This window comes from Saimiri boliviensis, chromosome 2 (genome assembly GCF_048565385.1).
Source record: "Saimiri boliviensis isolate mSaiBol1 chromosome 2, mSaiBol1.pri, whole genome shotgun sequence".
Classification (NCBI taxonomy): Eukaryota; Metazoa; Chordata; class Mammalia; order Primates; family Cebidae; genus Saimiri; species Saimiri boliviensis.
Genome location: NC_133450.1, coordinates 129,060,022 through 129,081,755, shown reverse-complemented (window position 1 = coordinate 129,081,755; position 21,734 = coordinate 129,060,022). Strand labels below are relative to the sequence as shown.

General features: G+C 51.0%; 1 protein-coding gene across 1 annotated transcript in view; it reads right to left on the bottom strand.

The window, feature by feature from the left end:
* Positions 1-233: 233 nt before the first annotated feature.
* Positions 234-21,734, bottom strand: part of DYNC1H1 (dynein cytoplasmic 1 heavy chain 1) — an 86,943-nt gene continuing 65,442 nt past the window's right edge. The window contains exons 50-78 of the mRNA XM_039462777.2: positions 21,524-21,643; positions 21,200-21,320; positions 19,462-19,657; positions 18,784-18,901; positions 18,482-18,697; positions 17,610-17,822; positions 17,331-17,458; positions 15,390-15,543; positions 13,724-13,870; positions 13,479-13,629; positions 13,074-13,327; positions 12,839-12,973; positions 12,652-12,746; positions 11,849-12,023; positions 11,578-11,653; positions 9,728-9,888; positions 9,341-9,452; positions 9,179-9,239; positions 8,960-9,083; positions 8,718-8,831; positions 7,286-7,456; positions 6,840-7,057; positions 6,633-6,736; positions 2,982-3,193; positions 2,322-2,475; positions 1,413-1,555; positions 1,139-1,307; positions 812-939; positions 234-596 (exon numbers count right to left, since the gene is read on the bottom strand). Coding sequence (XP_039318711.1) covers positions 468-596; positions 812-939; positions 1,139-1,307; positions 1,413-1,555; positions 2,322-2,475; positions 2,982-3,193; positions 6,633-6,736; positions 6,840-7,057; positions 7,286-7,456; positions 8,718-8,831; positions 8,960-9,083; positions 9,179-9,239; positions 9,341-9,452; positions 9,728-9,888; positions 11,578-11,653; positions 11,849-12,023; positions 12,652-12,746; positions 12,839-12,973; positions 13,074-13,327; positions 13,479-13,629; positions 13,724-13,870; positions 15,390-15,543; positions 17,331-17,458; positions 17,610-17,822; positions 18,482-18,697; positions 18,784-18,901; positions 19,462-19,657; positions 21,200-21,320; positions 21,524-21,643 — 4,299 coding nt within the window. The 3' untranslated portion in view covers positions 234-467. The remainder of the gene's footprint in view (positions 597-811; positions 940-1,138; positions 1,308-1,412; positions 1,556-2,321; positions 2,476-2,981; positions 3,194-6,632; positions 6,737-6,839; positions 7,058-7,285; positions 7,457-8,717; positions 8,832-8,959; positions 9,084-9,178; positions 9,240-9,340; positions 9,453-9,727; positions 9,889-11,577; positions 11,654-11,848; positions 12,024-12,651; positions 12,747-12,838; positions 12,974-13,073; positions 13,328-13,478; positions 13,630-13,723; positions 13,871-15,389; positions 15,544-17,330; positions 17,459-17,609; positions 17,823-18,481; positions 18,698-18,783; positions 18,902-19,461; positions 19,658-21,199; positions 21,321-21,523; positions 21,644-21,734) is intronic.

Below are 21,734 nucleotides of genomic sequence, written 5' to 3'. Positions count from 1 at the left end.
ACTCCCTAAGTGCTGGGATTACAGGCGTGAACCACTGGGCCTGGGCCTGGGCTTTTGGAGCCACGTTGCCTGCGTCTGTGTCTGTGACAGGGTCCCAGGGTCTTAATTCCTGTTCTGGAGTGAACTCGTGATGACAGCGGGGAGGGTGGGTGTGTGGTCGTCCTCCCTGGGCTGCATGGGAACCCAGGGCTCCCTGTCCTGAGACGAAAGCTGAGACAAGAGGCGGAGCCGGCTCATGCTTAGTGTTTTATTTCCTCAAAGGAGCCATGCCGCTGGCCCTCCCAAACCCCTCCTAGTATCCTTCCCATTCCCACCACTCCCAACCGTCAGCTTCCGTTCAGCTTCCTCCCACCTCAAACCAACCACTTTCTTTTCACAAGCTCAGACCTTCCAAACATTTTAATAATGAACACAAGTTAAATAGCAGCTCTCACTATTACAGAAAGGGGAGCTAGAAAAGTTTAGTCCTACTCTGTGCACAAGACTGCAACACCCCGCTCGTAGAAGCTGCGAGGATCTTCCTTTGTAGCAATTTCAAAGTCGACGGTGAAGATAAGGTCTGCACGGGTGAAGTTCAGGTAGACGGGTAGGGTCACCTGCAGGAGAAGCAGAGGGGGTTACTGGTGGCTGGAGGGAAAGGTAAGAAAACAGCTGACAGGCCCCCGGCAGGAGAGGGGCTCAGACGGTGTAAAATGGTTTTCTTCTACAAGCTCCATTCCCAGGTCCAAGCAGAACCCAGGCACAGATGAGGAGATGCCCCTGCCGGTGTTGCTGAGGACCTGCGGAGCGCGGGAGGGCGGCGCCCACTCACCACACTGGCCTTTTTCTCGGCACTGGTCTGCTTCACCCAGCGCAGCTGCGTCAGGGGCAGGGCGGTTGAGATGGCGTTGGACAGCGACAGCTTGTTGTTGTTGCACGTGGCCCCTTGAAGTTTCAGACCTGTGAGATGGAAGCCAAAACCCAGCCTGAGGTGAACACGACAGCTACACCAACCCCGGTCACAGGCTGACCAACACGATGGCTCCACCCCACCAACAGCTGGTCATCTGCAGGTAGGCAGGCTGGCCAAGCTAGAGGCCAGATGCAGGGAAGGTTATCTGCAGAGATGAGCCAGTACTTTCTGTGAGATTCCACTCACCTGTGACCCCAAAGCTGCAGGCGTCAAGGGTGGCACTCTGTGAAGTTGTGACGTTGACTTCCAGGCAGAGCTCCTCCAGGGACCAGCTGTTGGCCTGGGCCACGTACTGCCTGGTGGCGGTGATGTATGCCTCAGGCACGAACAGGCCACCCAGGCACACGTGGATGTTCTGTGGGAAGTGGCAGCCCCGGGAAAGGAGCTCAGGTCAGACCTGGGCCTTGTTTGTCCCCAGAGCTGCTGCTGCCCACCCCAGACTCATCAGGAGCGCCTTCACCTTTAGTTCCTTGGCGCCACCAGACGCAGCCGCCAGTGAGATGTTCTGCAGCTGTTTGATCCTCTCGCTGAAGTCGGACACCCACTGGATGACAGTCATGCCGGCAGGCACTGTGTAGTGGGACCAGCTCCGAGGGAGGATTCCTGCAGCCAAGGCACACAGAGCCGGGGTGGTGTCAGCTCTCACAGCTTCCCCCGCACAGATGGGACAAATCCGCCAGTGTGCCCATGTCCCGGCTACCCACACAGGCGGCTGGCACCTCCACCTACTGCCTTTCTAGGCTGTGCTTCATGCCCCTGGCACCGCCCTCACCGCTGCATCTGCTCTAGCTCAGGCTGGTCCAGAGCATGTCTCAGAACTGTGCAATTTCGAGGGTCAAATTAGTCTGGGTGTGTCTGTCTGGAGGACTATAATCACATCCAAGTAAAACGGCAGCTTTAACTCATGTCAAACAAGCAGCTCAGTGCTCCTGGTGATTAGGGCTCTTGGGCAGACAGGAAGATGCTGGGGGCTCCTCACAACTTTGAACAAGCCCCCCAGGCCCGGCTGCCCCTGCTTTTCCACTGTCCTGGGGGATACCCATTCTTCACAGGCCACAACCTACCACTGTCCCTCACTGGCCTGGGCCACCATGTCCCCCATTCACCATCTTGCAAGACCCTAAAAAACTGTTAAAAGTTGCATAAAGATTTTGGCCAACATTCAGTGAACCAGCAAGAAGACAAGTTCTTGGGCATTTCTCAGCTCCCCCACCCCGCCCACCTGGAGGGAAACTCCCGCAGGCCTGGCTGTCAGCAAGAGGTGCTGTGGGGCTGGGCTGGGTCGTGGCCCCAGGCCAAGGCCCCTGGGAGAAGACCTGACCGCTAAGGTGTTGGGCTTCAGGTGCCCGCAGGCTGGCATCTCACGCACCTTTCACCAGCTCGTTGATCAGCGTGCGCAGGTAGTTGGTCTGCTTCTTCTTTCCTTCGCACACCTGGACGACATCCGCGAGGTCCTGGCGAACGTCCTGAAGCAGCTTCGCGCCCATCTTCACTTCTCTCTCAAAGAACCTGAACAAAGGATCCTAAAATCGTTCAAAGAGAAGAGAAGGCCAGGGAGGGGAGAAGTGAGGAAGATGTCATTTCTCAGGCAGAAAGATCAAGCAGAAGTAACTCAGCCTCCGGGACAGCCCCGGAGCTCCTGACCTGCCCAGGGCCATGGGCAGTTCTGGCAGAGCCTGACCTGGAACTGAGCGCATGTGAGGCTGCTGCTCCCCAGAAACCCACCGAGGCCCCTGCCTGAGCCACGGCTCTCGGGGCTCTCTAGGGAGGAAGGGCTGCAGCTGCTCGCTTTGGAAGTGTCTGCCTATCTCGTGGAAGAAAGGCAGACAATCTCCTGGAGTGTTTTCAGTCCATTTCAAAAGGGTCAACTCATCTTGCCCAATGCCTGGACACCCGCTCTGAGGCGACAGTGGGCGCGAGCGCGTTCCGTCCAGCATGATGTAACCAATGGTCCATGGAAGGACAGTCCACGACCATCTCCAGCACCCGGGACCCTGAGACCTGGTTGGCTCGCCGCCCTCCCAGCTACCTTGATGTTCTCCACGGTGCGCTTGAGGTGGCTCAGCGTCTGGGGGATGAGGTGGAGCCAGTTGGACGCGGTGGTGTGCAGCGTCCGCATCCAGGCGGGGCGCCCGTCGGACGTGGAGTCTGTCCTCGTCTTCTTCTCGGTCTCAGCGTAGGCCAGGTCGTCCTCGTCCTCCAGCATCTGCATCTTCAGCATCTTACTGATCATGTCCACACCTGGGCCACAGTCCCACAGTCGCAGCAGGAGGGAGGGAGAGGACAGGAAGGAAATCACAGAGGAGGAAAGGTCTTGAATGTGAAGGCCACAGGTGAGTCTGCACTGGGACTGGGAGCTGCAGCAGTCTGAAAGGTGCTCAGCTGTAGGTGCTTTTTTTTTTTTTTTTTTTTTTTTTTTTTTTTTTTTTTTTTGGAGACGGAGTTTTCGCTCTTGTTACCCAGGCTGGAGTGCAATGGCACGATCTCGGCTCACCACAACCTCCGCCTCCTGGGTTCAGGCAATTCTGCCTCAGCCTCCTGAGTAGCTGGGATTACAGGCACGGGCCACCATGCCCAGCTAGTTTTTTGTATTTTTAGTAGAGACGGGGTTTCACCATGTTGACCAGGATGGTCTCGATCTCTTGACCTCGTGATCCACCCGCCTCGGCCTCCCAAAGTGCTGGGATTACAGGCTTGAGCCACCGCGCCCGTCCTTTTTTTTTTTTTTTAAAAAGACAGTTTCACCATGTTGGTCAGGCTGTTCTCAAACTCCTGACCTCAGGTGATCTACCCGCCTCAGCCTCCCAAAGTGCTGGGATTACAGGCGTGAGCTGCCGTGCCCGGCTGTATACGCTTTTAAAGAACAGAGAATGGCCTGGCCAGAAAGCTAAGGAGACAAATACAGCCAAACAATTGCTACCAGGTCAAGTACGTGACTGTTACAGCTGACGCAGCAAGACAGACCAAGAGGCTGACGCCTGCAGTCCCAGCACTGTGGGAGGCTGAAGCCAGAGCGTTTCTTTTAAAAATTTTTTTTTAAAGATGGGGTTTCACCATGTTGACCAGGCTGGTCTTGAACTCCTGACCTCAGGTGATCCACCCACGTTGGCCTCCCAAAGTGCTAGGATTACAGGCATGAGCCACTGTGCCCAGCCAAAGCCAGAGCGTTTCTTGAGCTCAGGGGTTCAAGAGTGACCTGGGCAACATAGTGAGATCTCATCTCTACAAAAAATGAGAAAGCCAGATGTGGTGGTGGCACCTGTGGTCCCAGCTACTTAGGAGGCTGAGGTAGGAGGATTGCTTGAGCCCAGGAAGCCGAGGCTGCGGTGAGCTGTGATTGCACTACTGCACTCCAGTCTGAGTGACAGAGCAAGACTCGGTCTCAAAGCAAAACAAAACAACTGAACCAGCAGCCTGAGTCCAAAGACTCAAGGGAGGCTCCTCAAAATCCTGGGTTCACAGTGAGCCCTGGGCCAAGCCGCAGCCCGAATGACTGCATGCTCAAGGGGCTCCAGGAGGGGGTGCCGCCTGCCCTCTTAACTCAGCGGTGTCCCTTGGCTTGTGACTGCCACCATGTGGCTAGGACTACCCTGAGCCTCGTGGTACCTCCAGTGTGCTCCGGCCCCACCTGGCTTTCCCTCCAGACCCGCCCAGGCCCCCTGGCTTTTTTGCCGCCTTTGGGATGTGACTGGTGATGACGTGGGGCAGCTGGATCTCTGGGTTAGGGGAGTTCCCTTTTCCTGCCTCTGACACAGAATGCTGAACATCAGGCTCCCAGGAGGCTGCACCATAGGCAGGCAGGGCCTGGGCCTTGCTACTATGCTCTAAGTGGGACTGGGCGAGGTGACGGGTGTGCTGTCCCCAGCACAGTGCTGGCACAGCATGGGGCTCAAAGAGCAATCATGATAGGCCTGAGGGGGTCCTTCACAGAGACCCAGTTGTGCAGGGCCACACTGGGGCTCCAGCACGTGACCCCCAGTACTTAGCACAAGCCTCTGCAGAGCAAATGCTCCTATCTTACCCTTGGAAACGTGCTTGGCACCCAGGGCTCCAATTATCCTGGGCTTCCTCACCAGATCCCCAGTGACTCAGCTGCCAACCATCCTGTTTTCATTCTGAACAGGCAGCTGAGTTTGCGGCCCTGAAGCTGGTCTACAAGCATGTCCTCCGTGGGAGAAGGCTGCTCTGCAGGAGGCACAGGTGCCCTCGGCTGACAGGCAGGCCCTATAACTGCTTACAGGACTGAAGAGGCAGCCTGAAAGGAGCGGCCCGATTCTGCTAACCAGCTGTGAGTTTCAGCAAACCCCTTGTCTTCTTTTTGTGACTTTTTCCCATAATGGAAAGTTGAGATTTGATCAGCTGCTGTCAATCCTGCGTGCAGTGCCTGGGGGCTTTGTGAAGGCCAATTGCCAGGCCTGTCCGCAGTGATGGAGTGCGTCTGGGCTGGGCCTGGGAACCTGCATTTCTAAATTTTGGGGAGGCTGCTGCTGTGGGCCTGGGAACCACACTGAGAAAGTCACTGGGTTAGAGAATGTCTTAGTTCACTTCTTGCTCATAACACTTGAATAGTCTTGAAAAAAACATCTTGTAAGTGAAAAGAAAAAAGACTGCTAAAAAGTATATTCTAGGGAAGATAAATGGTTTTAAAATATCACTTAATATCAGGTACTTTTCAACTCTTGAAAAAAAAACCAGACTTTCTTTTTTGAGACACAGTCTCTCTCTCTGTCGCCCAGGCTGGAGTGCAGTGGCATGATCTTGGCTCACTGCAACCTCTGCCTCCCGGGTTCAAATGATTCTCCTGCCTCAGCCTCCAGAGTAGCTGGGATTACAGGTGTCTGCCATCATACCTGGCTAATTTTTTTTTTCTTGTTTTTTAAAGACGGGGTTTCACCATGTTGGTCGGGCCGGTCTTGAACTCTTGACCTCAGGTGATCCGCCCGCCTTGGCCTCCAAAGTGCTTGGATCACAGGCGTGAGCCACCACACCCGGCCCCTGGCTAATTTTTATATTTTCTGTAGAAGATGGGATTTCACCATGGTGGCCAGGCTGGTCTCAAATTTCTGACCTCAGGTGATCCACCCACCTCGGCCTCCCAAAGAGTGAGCCACTGTACTCGGCCATTTTTGTTTGTTTTTGAGACAGAGTCTGACTCTGTCGCCCAGGCTGGAGTGCAATGGTGTAATCTTGGCTCACTGCAACCTCCACCTCCCGGGATCAAGTGATTCTCCTGCCTTAGCCTCCTCAGTAGCTGGGATTACACCATGCCCAGCTAATTTTTGTATCTTCAGTAGAGACAGCGTTTTTCCATGTTAGCCAGGCTGGTCTGGAACTCCTGACCTCAAGTGATCTGCCCACCTTGGCCTCCCAAAGTGCTGGGATAACGGGTGAGCCACTGTGCCTGGCCAGTAACTGCTTTTCAATATGAGATGAAAATCTAAATGCTATTTCTAGGCTCATTTACAAAAATATCAAGCCTTTACTCTAGAACTGGGTTGATGATGCAAAAAAGTTCCCTGTTAGAGCCTGTTCTTTCCTCTGCGTCCCCGTGGAGTGGAGTAAGGAGCAGGTAGAGACTGGCAGGGAGGCCGAGGCTGACAGCCACACCCAGCACAGGCAGGGAGGACTGTGGGACAGCAGCATTCCCCCTTCCCCGCGTGTGAGGACCCTCGCTACCTACCCTGCGTAGTAAGAAGGACTTTCTCGGCGTTGTTGGGCAGGCCCAGCCAGGAGGGCGTCTGGGTGTCGGGGAGCAGTTCCACCCACTGCACAAACTCCTCTCGCCTAGAAAACCAGTGTAATTGGAAATGATGTTAGGGGCTACCTCTGAGTGACACCAGACGCCTTGATATCACAACTGTCCCCATCCCAGCAGGCAGCAGCATACCTGATGCCGTCGGGCATTTGAATGTCTTTATGCCCGTCGACTTTGCACGCCAGCTTAAACTCACTGTCAAAACTCCTGGTTGTGAACAGGCGCTCCAGGAAGGTGTTGAGCAGACGCTGGTCAAACTCGTTGTCCACACGCCCGCCATATATGGACTGGGCCATCAAGGTCTTCAGTGCAGACCACGGGATCTTATCTGGTGAGATGTTCTGCCTGCCCTGGGGGAGGAAAGGCAGGCTTCGTGTGTGTGGTCGGAGGCAGGGAGGCCTGGGGCTCCCTTTCGAGGGGCACAGCTGTCCTCCTCACTCCCCATCGCCTGCTAGGCTGAGGCCATCCCAAGGGGTCAGCTCGACCCTCCAAGCTGAGTCTGGCCCCTCAGCACAATGCCCTGCGGCATCCTCCTGAGGCACACGCCTGCCGCCTGTCCCGGCACAGCCCGCACTTGCCTTGGCCGTGTCGTCCAGCCACGTGTCCACTGTATCACAAGCTGACCGCAGGTCAGACTCTCCAAATTCATACTTCTTTGACCACCCCAGCGGTGCATATCGTAAGCGTTCTTGGATGATAGCATGGAACCAGGCCAGCAGGAAGTACAAGCGGGCGCGCTCGTTGGGAGACTGGGTGAGGAAAGTGACCAAGCACAGGGTCATTAGAAAGCAGCACTTCTCGCCAGACGTGGTGGCTCACGTCTGTAATCCCAGCACTTTGGGAGGCTGAGTGGGGCGAATCACCTGGGGTTGGGAGTTTGAGACCAGCCTGACCAACATGGTGAAACCCTGTCTCTACTAAAAATACAAAATTTGCTGGGCGTGGTGGCATGTGCCTGGGATCCTAGCTACTCGGGAGGCTGAGGCAGGAGACTGGCTTGAACCCGGGAGACAGAGGTTGCAGTGAGCCGAGATCATGCCATTACACTCCAGCCTAGGCAACGAAAGTGAAACTCTGTCTCAAAAAATAAAAAAAAAGAAGAAAAGGAAAGGTGGATATGGCACAAAACAGAACAGTATGAAGCAGAATTGACAGAATGGATGCAAAACCCCTGCCACTGCCCACTTCCTCTTGCCCAAGAGTCTTGGTCTGTAACCCCAGCTACACTTGGTGCCCGGGAGGGCTCTGCTTGGTTTCAGGCGACCTGTGCTGGGGGACAGGAGATCGCCCACCACCTGGGGACACAACTCTGAGTCTTAGCAGAGATGCCCATGGCATCTCTCCTTTAGGACCTAATCACACCCCATAACCAAACACTGCTTTTACTTTTCAACCTGCTCACAGGAAGGAAATTGTACATAGAGAGATGGGGTCTCACTATGTTGCCCGGACAGGTGTTTTTTGTTTTTTTTACCCCAAGACGGTGTTTTGCTCTGTCACCCAGGCTGGAGTGCAGTGGTGTGATCTCAGCTCACTGCAACCTCCGCCTCCCAGGTTCAAGCGAGTCTCCTGTCTCAGCCTTCCCAGTAGCTGGGATTAAAGGTACCCACCACCATGCCCGGCTAATGTTTTGTATTTTTAGTAGAGATGGGGTTTCGCCACGTTGGCCAGGCTGGTCTCAAACTCATGACCTCAAGTGATCTGCCCACCTCGGCCTCCCAAAGTGCAGGGATTACAGGTGTGAGTCACCACACCCAGCCTGCCCAGACACATCCTGAACTCCTGAGCTCAACGATCCTCTTGCCTCGATCTTCCAAAGTGCTAGGATTACCAGTGTGAGCCACAGTGCCCTGCCAGGAAGGAAATTTTACCTATAGCTGAAAGCAAAAACGCCTGTACAATTCATCACATGGCGTTTCTGGGAGGCCCAGGGACCCACCTCTGCATTTGGTGATGGGACCGGGCTTTGACTTCTCTGGAGAAAGCGCACCAGGAGGACAAGGTACTCACCTTGCATATCCGTGAGACAGGAATGCTGCTGAACGTCCTCAGCATGTTGGCCTTCACCCCTGGCGGTGGCTCAAAGACGAAGATGCGACCAGCGCGGAGCAGATTCACGGGCACCTAAGGGAGATGTTGGTTCCCATTATGGTTCAGGTGTGGACACTGGCGCCTGCTCACCTCCACCACACACGGGCCAACAGAACAGTGCCACACCAGCCTGCAACATCTCCACCCCTTCCACCACCCACCTTGGGGTTGATCTCCATGGTGAGGAAGAGTCGGAAGCAGGCATGCGGCTGCAGGGAATGCAGCTTCTTCTCCAGCTGCATCAGCCACCCTGGGGCCAGATGCACATTCTTCAGCATCACCCACCTGCACACACAAAGTGAGAGTCACGCAATAGGCCAGGCTGCTTGCCTGAGTGTCTGGGGACTAAGACTTCCTTCAGCAAAAGAGAACAGGCCTACCTGCCCGACTTCACAGCAGTGTTTATGGCCTTATCTGCTTGGTTAAAGCCTTCCGCAGAGCCTGGTGCAGGGAAACAGTATTAGCAGCGGCTGCCTTGGACATCAAGGCTCACCATGAATCCTGCAGGGCTCCCACCCATGAAGCCCATCCACCACCCTTACCGATGGCAATTGAAGTGATCTGCGTGTTCTGCTCAGCTGCAAGGTCCTCGACATGCCCACTGGCATCATAACCAGGCACAGAGCACATTAAGACAGGAGTGTTGGGCTTTACCTGCAAACAAAGAAAGCAGAAAGTTACTTTGGTGCCAGCCAGTGGTATGTACCTGTCAAGGGAAGGGACAGCCCTGAGTGAGGGGCCTGGGAAGATGTTCTTCCTGGGCACAGAGGTGTGGGCACCACAGAGCTGGTAGTTCAGAATCTGCAGTGAGTTCTTGGTCTGAGGAGGAGACTAGCCCAAAGAGAGAGCAGATGCCAGGGCTGTGGCTAGCTGTGGCTGGGGAGGTGCATGGAGTCTCTTGGGAAGCCCAGGCTGTACCAGGACATTACCTCTGTGCCCACAATGTGGGTCAGGTCGAGCGGCTGCTCCATGATGGACATGAAAGACTCCCCGAGGTTTGTTGAAACAAACATGTGGGCCATGGCCAACAGGCGATCGGGCCGGAAAGCCTGGATCAGGAGCAGGCGGTGGATGGCCTGGCCAATGGGTGCTGAAACAGGTACAAGGGGTGGGTGCTGGGTGGAAGCACGGACTTCGGGACACCCTCCCCTGCCTGGACTGTTCTTCCCAAAGCACCTGCTCAGCAAACACTCAGCATTTCAGGATCAGCTCAAACCAGAAAGATCAGCCACACCTCCTGTGCCTTCCACAAGTCCTCTGGACACGTGTATGAGAACACCTTACCACCCGGTTGTATCCACAGGACAAGGTGATGTTTGCTGATTTTAAAATTACTACCCTAAAAACTGCTCATCTCCTTCGGCTGGGCGCGGTGGCCCAAGCCTGTAATCCCAGCACTTTGGGAGGCCGAGGCGGGTGGATCACGAGGTCAAGAGATCGAGACCATCCTGGTCAACATGGTGAAACCCCGTCTCTACTAAAAAATACAAAAAATTAGCTGGGCATGGTGGCACATGCCTGTAATCCCAGCTACTCAGGAGGCCGAGGCAGGAGAATTGCCTGAACCCAGGAGGCAGAGGTTGGGGTGAGCCGAGATCACACCATTGCACTCCAGCCTGGGTAACAAGAGCGAAACTCCGTCTTAAAAAAAGAGAAAAAGGAGGGCTGGGCGCGGTGGCTCACGCCTGTAATCCCAGCACTTTGGGAGGCCGAGACGGGTGGATCACGAGGTCAAGAGATCGAGACCATCCCGGTCAACATAGTGAAACCCCATCTCTACTAAAAAAATACAAAAATTTAGCTGGGCATGGTGGCACGTGCCTGTAATCCCAGCTACTCAGGAGGCTGAGGCAGGAGAATTGCCTGAACCCAGGAGGTGGAGGTTGCGGTGAGCCGAGATCGCGCCATTGCACTCCAGCCTGGGTAACAAGAGCGAAACTCTGTCTCAAAAAAGAAAAAAAAAAAAAGAAAGAAAAAACTGCTCATCTCCTGAGAACACCTGAAGGTACTGAGAAAGGGGGCTCCATGCTCTGTCCCCCACGGTCTGACACTTCCTCTCAGCTGGGCTAGCCCAGGGTCTGGCCTAACACACTCAAAAATGGCTTATGGCATTCTATTCCTGTCTGCAGCATGAATACAGCCAACTAACTCCTTACCAAGAGCTCCTTGTCTCATTCTCTTGTGGTCTTTAAGCAAGAGATGGATAGGAATTAGAAATTTTTGATCTACTTCCGTTTTTGTTTTTATTTTTTTGCCCCTGAACATCAGACTTTAAGAAATTTTGGATCTACTTCTAAGCCAACACCTACCTAGAAGCAATCTCCTTAAGTGGTTTCCTAAAAAAAGTCTTTTTTTTTTTGAGATGGGTTTTTGCCATATTGACCAGGCTGGTACTGAACCCCTGACCTCAGATGATCCACTGCCTTGGCCTCCCAAAGTGCTGGGATTACAGGCGTGAGCCACTGTGCCCGGCCCTTAAAAGGTTTTGACATTGAAATACTTATCTTGGGAATCAGTGACCATTCATTTATTCAGAGACAGGGTCTCTGCTGCCCAGGCTGGAGCGCAGCATGCAATCACAGCTCATGCAACCTCAACCTCCCAGGCTCAAGTCACCTTCGTGCTTTAGCCTCCTGAGTAGATGGGACTACAGGTGTGCACCGCTATGCCTGGCTAAGTTTTTTTTGTAGAGATGTTGCCCATTTTCGAAAGCATCCCTTTAAGCAGCAAAACCCAACTGTACATTCAGGTCTGGAAAGAAAACCACCACGGGTCTTACTTGCAGGTGTTTCTTCATTCCAGAGGTAGGGCACGGTCTGCTCTGGAGAGCTGCTGTCCAGCCAGATGCCAAATTGCTGTGGAAACAACAGTGGAAGCACCCATGGAACAGGGCTCGCCTCTGGGGATAGCAACTCAACTAACATCTAACGCGAGAGTCTGACACGAGAAGCACAGACACAACATTCTAGGTTTTATACAACATGCGATTCCTTACAATTCCTGGGAAAAAGCCAACAATTTTCACTGGGAACATTTAAAAGAACAATCACCTCGTCCGCCTGAACCTTTGCAATCAAGTCCTTAAACGCAGGAAGGCAGCTCAGCCTCACCACTGCCTCTGCCTGCTCCACGGTCAGACCCTGGATCCTGGGGGTGGATCCAGCACTTAGGACGATCTCCTTTCCTCTCAAGAAGTGCTGGAATTCCGCGTCGTAGGTGGGCTCCCTGCGAAGGATGTGACAGATTAGCTAGGGTCTCTCACAGTCATTCCCACCGTCACTAAAACAACAGTTGTGATTTAAAAAAAAAAAACAGGCCAGGCACAGTGGCTCATACCTGTAATCCCAGTGCTCTGGAAGGCCGAGGTGGGCAGATCACTTGAGGTCAGGAGTTTGAGACCAGCCTGGCCAACATGGTGAAACCCCATCTCTACTAAAAATGCAAAAATTAAAAAAAAGGGAAAAGGCCGGGTGCGGTGACTCACACCTGTAATCCCAGCACTCTGGGAGGCCGAAGTGGGTGAATTACCTGAGGTCAGGAGTTTGAGACCAGCCTGACCAACATGGAGAAACCCCATCTCAAAAAAAAAAAAATAATTAGCTGGGCGTGGTGGCGCATGCCTGTAGTCCCAGCTACTTAGGAGACTGAAGCAGGAGAACTGCTTGAACCTGGGAGGTGGACGTTGCAGTGAGCTGACGTTGCACCACTACTCTGTTGCCTAGGCAACAGAGGAAGACTCCATCTCAAGAAATAAAAGAAAAAATAAAAGCACATATCTGATCATGAAACCCTTGTGGGTAACCAGCACGGATGCCATCCTCCTGCAGCCGTGAGTGCAGGCGGCTGCTCTTACCCCACGGTGCCCTTCAGTTTGATTCTCGCCAGCAGCATGGCGAAGGTGATGTGGTCCTGATGCAGCATGCCTCGAGCCACTCGGTTAAACGCCACCTGGGACAAGAGCAGGAGACAATGTTGTTCCATAAGACAGGCAGCCCTGTGCTTCCCCCCGCCAGGGGGCGGCTGAAGACCTCACTCTCTACCTGGAAGAGGTCCTTCGTGATAATGGACAGGCGCTGTGTGTGGTCGGTGGCGCCCTTTAGGTTCGGGTTCTCGTATAAGACGTTGTGATAAATGTCCAGGAAAAACTGGAGGGAGTACTGGTACAAGAAGTGTATCTGAAAGGAAGCAGTGGGCGGCTGTGAGCAGCTGAACTTCTGCACGCCAGGGAGCTTCTGTGCGGGGGCCCGCCAGCTTCTGCACGGCCAAGGCACCCACCTGCTTGAGGGACTCCATGGTGAAGTAGATGCTGCTGCAGGCAGTGGAGAGCGGGAGGTACTGCTGGGACACGGTCTCCACCTCCTGCATGACGATGTCCGTCTCCTCGACTTTCCTGGTGACTTCTGCAGCCTCTCTCTTCAGATTCTCCAGAGTGGTTATGATTGTGTCGTCATCCAAAATGCGCCCTTTCACCTCGTTCAGAGCTTGCAGCAGAGATTTTTCCAGCTGACGCAAACGGAGCTGAAATTCCCCTTAAATGAGTAAAACATCCAGAGTTTGCAATAATACTTCAAAAGGAACGCTCTCTCAAGTGTTTGCCACAAATGTGGAACATCCTAGTCACTTAAAAGTTCAGCTGCTTCACCTGCACCAACATCTAAAAGCCACAGGTCCAGATCCTACCTTGAAGTTTAAGAAGATCAGATCGTTTCTCGTCCACATCAGGTCTTTCTGCTTTAAGTACTTCATTTAGACACTGGCTTTGTAAACTGCTACGGGTGACTGTGAAGTTTACAAAAGTAACCCGGGAACAGAGATCTGGTGGGAACTCAACCTGCCAAAACAGGTAACAGGATAGTCTGTTTTGTTAGCTCCGCTGCAAAACCAAATCTTGCCAGACTTCTCTGGGGAAGGGTCCCACTCCTTACAGTTGGATCCCGGGTGGACAGGAAGATGACAAACGATGGCGACAGGTCTATGTCCTGGTCCCCGAGGGTGATCAGCACTCTCCCACCTGTTCGCCGCACTTCACGGTTCAGCACTGGGTTCAAAACTGGATCGTAGCTTTCCACATCCTGCAGAGCACAGGGTGGAACTTGACAGTCAGGGCTCTGCAACTTTACCTTCACCCAAATGCTGTGTCGACGTCCCACTCTAGATAAGCATGCCTTCCCAGAAGCCACCTGCCACTTGCATATGGTGGCCACTAGCTATGTGTGCTACTTAGACTTAAATTAACTAAAATTAAAAACTTGGCCAGGTGTGGTGCCTCACACCTGTATTTCTAGCTCTTTGGGAGGCCAAGGCAGGCAGATCACTTGAGGTCAGGCTTGAGACCAGCCTGGCAAACATGCTGAAACCCCATCTCTACTGAAAATACAAAAATTAGCTGGGCATGGTGACAGACACTTGTAATCCCAGCTACTTGGGAGCCTGAGGCGGGAAAATTACATGAAACTGGGAGGTTCAGACTGGGGGACAGAGCAAGACTTCATCCCTCCCCCCAAAAAAACAATTAAACACTCAGTTCCTAGTCACACTAGCCATGGGAAGTACTCAGTAGCCACCCGAGGCTAGTGGCTACCACACTGGACAGTGTGGACCAAAAGGTACTCCCACCCTGCAGAAAGTTCTGAGGGACAGTGCTGACAAACACTCTCTGAATGGCATTTTATTTCATTAAAAAAATTTTTTTCCATTTGCATAATGAATTCATTTCATTGCAAATCTGATGCTTCCTAGTGACCTTACATGCTTTATTAAAAAAATTTTTTTTCCAACTTTTAAGTTCCGGAATACAAGTGCAGGTTTGTTACACAGGTAAACTTGTGTCATGGGAGTTTATTCTATAAATTGTTTCATCACCCAGATGATAAGGCTAGTGCCCATTAGTTATTTTTCCTGGTCCTCTCCCTCCTCCCACCCTCCACACTCCGGAAGGCCCTGTGTTCTCTGTGTCTTCGTGTGCTGTCATCACTTCGCTCCCACTTTTAAGTGAGAACATTCAGTACTGGTTTTCTGCTCTTGCATTAGTTTGCTGAGGATAAGGGCCTACAGCTCCATCCATGTATCCATGTTGCTGCAAAGGTCATGTTCCTTGTTCTTGTTTCTTGAACATTTTTTTTTTTTTTTGGGAGACAGTTTCATTCTGTCTCCCAGGCTGGAGTGTAGTGGCGTGATCTTGGCTCATTGCAACCTCTACCTCTAGGGTTCAAGTGATTCTGTTGCCTCAGCCTCCCAAGTAGCTGGGATTACAGGTGCCCGCCACCTCACCTGACTAATTTTTGTATTTTTTGTAGGGATGCGGTTTCAACATGTTGGTCAGGCTTTTCTTGAACTCCTGACCTCAGACGATCCACCTGCCTTGGCCTCCCAAAGTGCTGAGATTAAGGCATGAGCAACTGTGCCCTACCACTGATTAGAATTTTAAATGCAAATAATGATTCTGTTGAACTTACCTGTTATAGAACCATCTCAAAGCTTTATCCTTCTGATACAAAATGAAGTCTTACAAACTTGAAAACTAAATGCAGGCCCCAAAAAGGAATTCACTCTTAAATGCAGTGTTTCAAGAATTCAAAGGCAAACACCAACCTGGACCAGAAGTGGGTTACCAAATCTCAGTGCACTCTCTAAGTTCTTTCTGAAAGCGTCATCCAAGAAGCTGGTCCGTGTGATCTTACGATCCTTATATTCATTCATAATGAATTCGGTGGCCTGTCCAGAGGGGTCAATGATCAGCGGATACCTGCGGATGAGGCCACAGAGGAGGAGGTTGAAACACCAGATGGGGAAAGCACAGGATTACGGTTAGCCAAGTCCCTGAGGAGAGGGACAGGCTGTCACGGCCACCTGAGAGTGCTTTTCAGAGATGCTTTCAGGTTTACCAATAAAGCTCACGTGCTTAATGCTAACATCACATCATCCTTTTGAAGAACTACTAGAATGAGGAGGTAGCTTGAATCACATACCAGGAGGGGCATACCTAAACATCCTTTTCCTCTGGGACAATCATCCTCTCTCAGCATCCTGCACTGTTAGAATAGCTTTTTCACATTTACAACCCTTCTAGACAGCAGGTATCAACACCAACGGTGCAGCAGCGTCAAGGGATAACATCACGCAGAATTTAAATTGCCAGGGACCGTGTCAAATTACAGACACTACCTTACATAACCCTCACAACAGCCCTATGAGGCAGATACTATTATCGAATCCATTATACAACTGAGGACAGAAAGGCACAAATAAGCTAATATGAATCTACCTAGTCTAACAGTTGAAGCATCACAAAACTCAAACTATAAAAGGGCACATGGTGAGAAGAACCATGCTGCCCTGCCTTTCTGACCCTATTCTTTGGTCACTAAAGTCCCTTTCCAAGTGATGGCTTTTACCAGTTTCTTGTCTGTCTTTATAGAGAAGGTCTAGGAATTTACAGACACATGTGTCAGAATGGGTGCTGTGGCCTTGGGGGAGGCCTCTACCCTCTGCTCTGCACCTGTGCAGCCTGTATTTGAATGTCCTGTGTCTGAAAGACTACCCAGCACTGCAGCGTGGAGACAGTCTCTCACCGGGCCCTCAGGAGGGCCATCCGAGTTATATCTCCAGTCTCCAGCTGGTACATACTCGGTTTTAGATTTGCTGTTTTTTTACACATGGCAGGCTACTGTTGAATGAACACCTAGAAGTGGAACTCCTAGGTCAAAGGGTCATTTTGACAAATGTCTACAAATGTAGATAAATCCAGCCCTGCACACAGACTATACTGATTGATCCATATTCTTGTCGGCACCAGCTGGTGAGACATGGAGCCCTCTCAGTACCTAGCCTATCTTCATCGCAGTTACATCCCATTTCTCATTCTGTCCTTCCTAAACAGAAAAACAGGTAGCACTTCCCCTTTAACTAGCTAGGTATTTTTAGTCCTTGTAATACAGGAGGACTGTCTGAATGTCCACCCCTAAACACAATGCTGCTAATCAGTTTCATTCCTACGTTTTTTTACTTTTAATTTTTCCTAGCAAATAATATTCTATCATACATTTTTATGGTTTTTTTTTGAGATGGAGTCTCGCTCTGTTGCCCAGGCTGGAGTGCAGTGGTGTAATCTCAGCTCACCGCAACCTCTGCCTCCTGGGTTCAAGCGATTCTCCTGCCTCAGCCTCCTGAGTAGCTGGGATTATAGGCATGTACCACCACGCCTGGCTATTTTTTTGTATTTTTAGTAGAGATGGGGTTTCACCACGTTGGCCAGGTTGGTCTTGAACTCCTGACCTCAGGTGATTCACCTGCGCCTGGCCCCTACCAGTCAATTTTAGAAGGTTACAAGAAGCATTCACTGCAGAATAACTCAGACACTTGACAGTCAAGAGAACAGCACATGCCCCACCGTCAGAGAAGCACCAAGCTGCCAGCACTGTATACCCACCCCCATTTTCTATTCTTCTCTTCAAACAAGGGTGTGTTTTGAAAAAAATTTAAGATCACCACCCACATTCCTCCCATGCCTCTCCTCAGTACCCGAGCTCGTACCTATTGAACCGTTTCAGCATGATGGCATTTTCTGTGCACAGGTCATCTGCAGGCAAGGAGCTGGCCTGCCAGCGAAGACGCTCGTCGGCGTTGGAAAGGTATTCTGTCCTGGCAATATCTGTACGGAACTGAAAGGCAAGGCTGTTAACCTTTCCTCCTCTTCAAAGCCACAGACGGGACTGTTCTCAAGGGAAGACTCTGCAACTGTGCACTCGGCACCGGCTTGCCTCACACTGCCTGTACATCCTTCATCCTTTCTGAATTCCCTGCAATGCTCACCTGGATGTTGGCTTGCTGCAGGTGATGGGACCAGGTAGTGAACAAGTTCTGACGCATCTGCTGGTCAAAGTAACCCGCATAGGCAATGAACGCAGCTGACAAGAGACAGTCCCCAGCAATAGTGGACATCTGATTTTTGAAAGTTTCACTTGTTTTTTCCCATCGTTCCCGTTCAGCAGACAAGCTCTTCAGAAGAGCTGTGCTCCGGTTTACCTAAAAGGAAAATCATACAAGATGCTTGGGGATCAGGCCTTTTAGGATTTATACTCAATCCTGCAAATTGGTTCATCCACATTAAGTGCAGGGTTTCGGGTGGCTCAGAAACGTGCTCAAGTTGTTCACAATCCCAAAGGGGATGAGACCCAGATCATATATAACTAATGACCACACATGACTCAGGGCTGAAGCTGGGTACGGAGAACTTTCAGCCTTGGGACCTGTCAGTGGACAGAGAGATGGGAGTAGAAAGGGCCTCTGAGGTGGAACAGCTGGCGGAGGCCTTAAGGGAGAGACACTGATGGCAGCAGATGAGAGAGCCTATGCTGAGGATTCTGTGGAGCAGTACAGGAGGCGGCGACCCTGACAGCAGGGAAGGGACCGCAGGCAGACCAGAGACGCCACCACTGAGGGTTCGGGCAGCACAGCAAACAGGTCTGGAGTTGGCGGTGGGGGATTCACTGGCTGCAAACCGTCCAGTTTTTATCGATCTATCCTCATTAACAAGACTTAGTAAATACTCGGTGTGTATTATTTTCCAGGAAAAAAGTCCTCAGGGCAGATGTTAAAGAGCTACTGAGACCAACATGGTCCATGCAACTCGTGTTAAAGTGTGTTAATCCACAGCAGGAAGACTGGATGAATGATGATCTTACTTTTGCCTCGACAGCTGCCAGGTCGGCCTTGATGGCCTGGGCCTCTGAGATGAGGACGGCATACTCCTCCTTGTAGCGGGCGATGCTGGCCTCCAGGTCCCGGATCATCTGCTCCACCTCGTTGGCCTTCTGCTGGTTGTCCTTGGCGTCATCTTCCAGCTTCTGCAGCTCATTGCGCAGGGGCTCCACTCTCTTTAACATGTCTGCATAGTTAAGCTGGGAAGAACCAATTGATAGCTGTTATTTAAGCCATGGGAAAAGAGGTCACCTTTCATGTGGGAGCTCTGGGCTGTGCTACTCACCTGTGCAATTGCCCATTTCACCATAGGGCCGCAAGCTAGGGAAGCCCGGTTGACAATTTCATAATTGTAACTTGGATTGGACATGTAGTTTTTCTTCATCTTCTCCCTTATGGCGTCACTGAAAAAGACGAATGATATTTCTAAGCACATGCAGGACAAAAGCAAGAAAGAGTTTTCACAAAATTAAAATGGAAAAGATTAGAGCCAGCTCCCATCTCACTGTCCCAATGGGGATGAGCTAGACTGACCCGTGGTTCTCAGGCGAAAGCCGAAAATGTACTCTCAACACTTGAACAATCTCCTTCTTCTTCTTCTTCTTTTTTTTTTTTTTAAATGAGACAGGGTCTTGCTCTGCCACCCAGGCTAGAGTGCGGTGGCGTGATCTAGGTTCAATGAAGCCTCAATTCCTGGGTTCAAGCAATCTTCCCACCTCGGCCTCCCAAGTACCTGGGACTATAGGTGCATGCCACCCCGCCCAGCTAATTTTTGTATTTTTTTTTTTTGTAGACGCAGGGTGTTGCCATGTGGCCCAGGTTGGTTTCCAACTCCTAGCTAGGTTCAAGCACTTCACCTGCCTTGGCCTCCCAAAGTTCTGGGACTAGAGGCGTGAGGCTCTGTGCCCAGCATGAACAACTGATTTCAATTTCCAACGATACCTTGGCACTTCCACTGTCTCACCTGATCTCCTCTGCAGAGAAGTTGACGATGGTCGGGATGAAGTTCTCCCGCATGATGATGGAGCGGATCTGCTTCCAGTCCGTGGTGCTCTCCCCCAGCAGCAGGCAGATGGACTCGAGCGCCAGCTTCACGGCAGCAGGAGGGTTGGCCATGGACCTCACCTCCACCAGGTGCTGCTTCTTGATCGACTTCACAGCTGAGTGGCAGCAGGAGTGGATGAGGGCCGATAGGTGGAGAAGACAGAGCAAAGCATGGTGAGAATGAACCAAACAGCCAGGGGCTCCAACTCCAAAGACAGAAAGGACAGCTAGCTGCTCAGAAGAGCTAAGAAATGAGCTTTTCTATATTAAACCCTCTGGAATAGGGTAAGTAGCTTATCTCTTAAATGATTATGAAGATCTTACAGAATGCAAGCATTCATTAAAAAGCAGGATATTACCTTTATAACGTCTCACAAGTCCTCACTAATTCCTTTATCTCTATAAAGATTAAGAATACATTATTTATTTATTTATTTTGAGGTGGAGTCTCACTCTGTTGCTGAGGCTGGAGTGCAGTGGCGCGATCTTGGCTCACTACAACCTCTGCCTCCCAAGTTCCAGTGATTCTCCTGCCTCAGCCTCGAGTAGTTGGGATTACAGGCACCTACCACCACGCCTGGCTAATTTTTTGTATTTTTTTAAGTAGAGATGGGGTTTCGCCATGTTGGCCAGGCTGGTCTTGAACTCCTGACCTCAGGTGATCCACCTGCCTTGGCTTCCCAAAGTGTTCGGATTACAGGCTTGAGCCACTGCACCGGCCAAAAGTTTTTTCAAGTGTAATTATGCATTTTATACAATTTCAACAGACATTTTCAATTTGCTGCAATTTAGAAGCTGTCTGATGGAAGGAGTAAAGATGTGGAGTTCACAGTTCTAGAACAATGGCTGCTGGGCACAGTGGCTCACCCATGTCATCTTAGTACTTTTGGAGGCTGAGGCAGGTAGATCGCTTGAGCCCAGGAGTTTGAGACTAACCTGGGCAACATGGCAAAACCCTGACTCCACAAAAAGTACAAAAATTAGCTGGGTGTGGTGGTGCACACGGATAGTCCCAGCTGCTCGGAAGGCTCAGGTGCAAGGATCATCTGAAACAGGGCAGGCTGAGGCTACAGTGAGCCACAATTGTACACTACACTCCAGCCTGGGGACAAAGTGAGACCCTGTCTCAAAAAAAGCAAAACAAAAACAATGGCCAATGACTTCTATACACTGAAATAGTTTTTGACACTGGAATTTTTGTAAAACAATTTTAAGTAATTATTAGAAGGTGAGAACTACATTACATTTTCATCCAAATCCAACTCTAAATGAAAATCTATAGCTTGGGTGGTACATTTGAATTTATCTTGTTGTGTAATGTAAAAACTACAGATAATTGGGTTATTTTAAGCAGGTTAAATACTAGCGGGCAGGAAGAGAGCACTCTTTCTTTTCCTTTTCATTCATTTATTTATTTTAAAATAGAGATGGAGTCTTGCTATGTTGCCCAGGCTAGCGTTATGGGAACTTTGCTTTAGGACATGAAGACAGTGAAGCATTCAGAGAACGCTTCAGATGGTTACTAATATTTCTGGAAACGTACATCACCAAAAACTTTGAGGGAAGCGTGTGTGCAATGTTCCGTGACCTGAACTCCACAGTAATGCTGAGTGAGAGCACACTTTCTAGATACCAAAGCTCTGACAGTCTTGACATACCATTCTGGGCCTCAATGACGGCTGGTTCCACTTTATCGAGATCTTCTTTCACACTCATTTGTTTGTCCGCAATTACCTCCTGCTGCTTATGCAGCTGTTCCTGGATTTCTTGGCTCATAACCTAGAAAGGAGGGATGGCTTAGGTATGGGTTAAGCAATGGTTAATTTGCTGAGTAAATTCTAAACAACATTTGTCACTCTGCCAACACACACTCTGTCTCTCTCTCTCTCTGAGACCCATTTTGAACATTTCCTACTCTCTCATTGGAGACTGAGAATGCCCAGTCCTTACAAGCCAGAGTTCACTGACACCAAGGCAAGTACCTTCTTCTTTTCAGCCTCCTGCTGGTCTTTTACCATCTTCTTCAGTTTGTCATTGGCTGCTGCATTCTTCACCTCCAGCTCTTGGCTCTTTATCCTCAAGTCACGACGCAGTTCCTCTACCTAAAGAGCAAAGCCCACAGATGGAGACGAGAAACATGCAGAAATCACATAGAAAGGGGTCCTCACTGCAGCTCACTCCCGTGGGAATGTG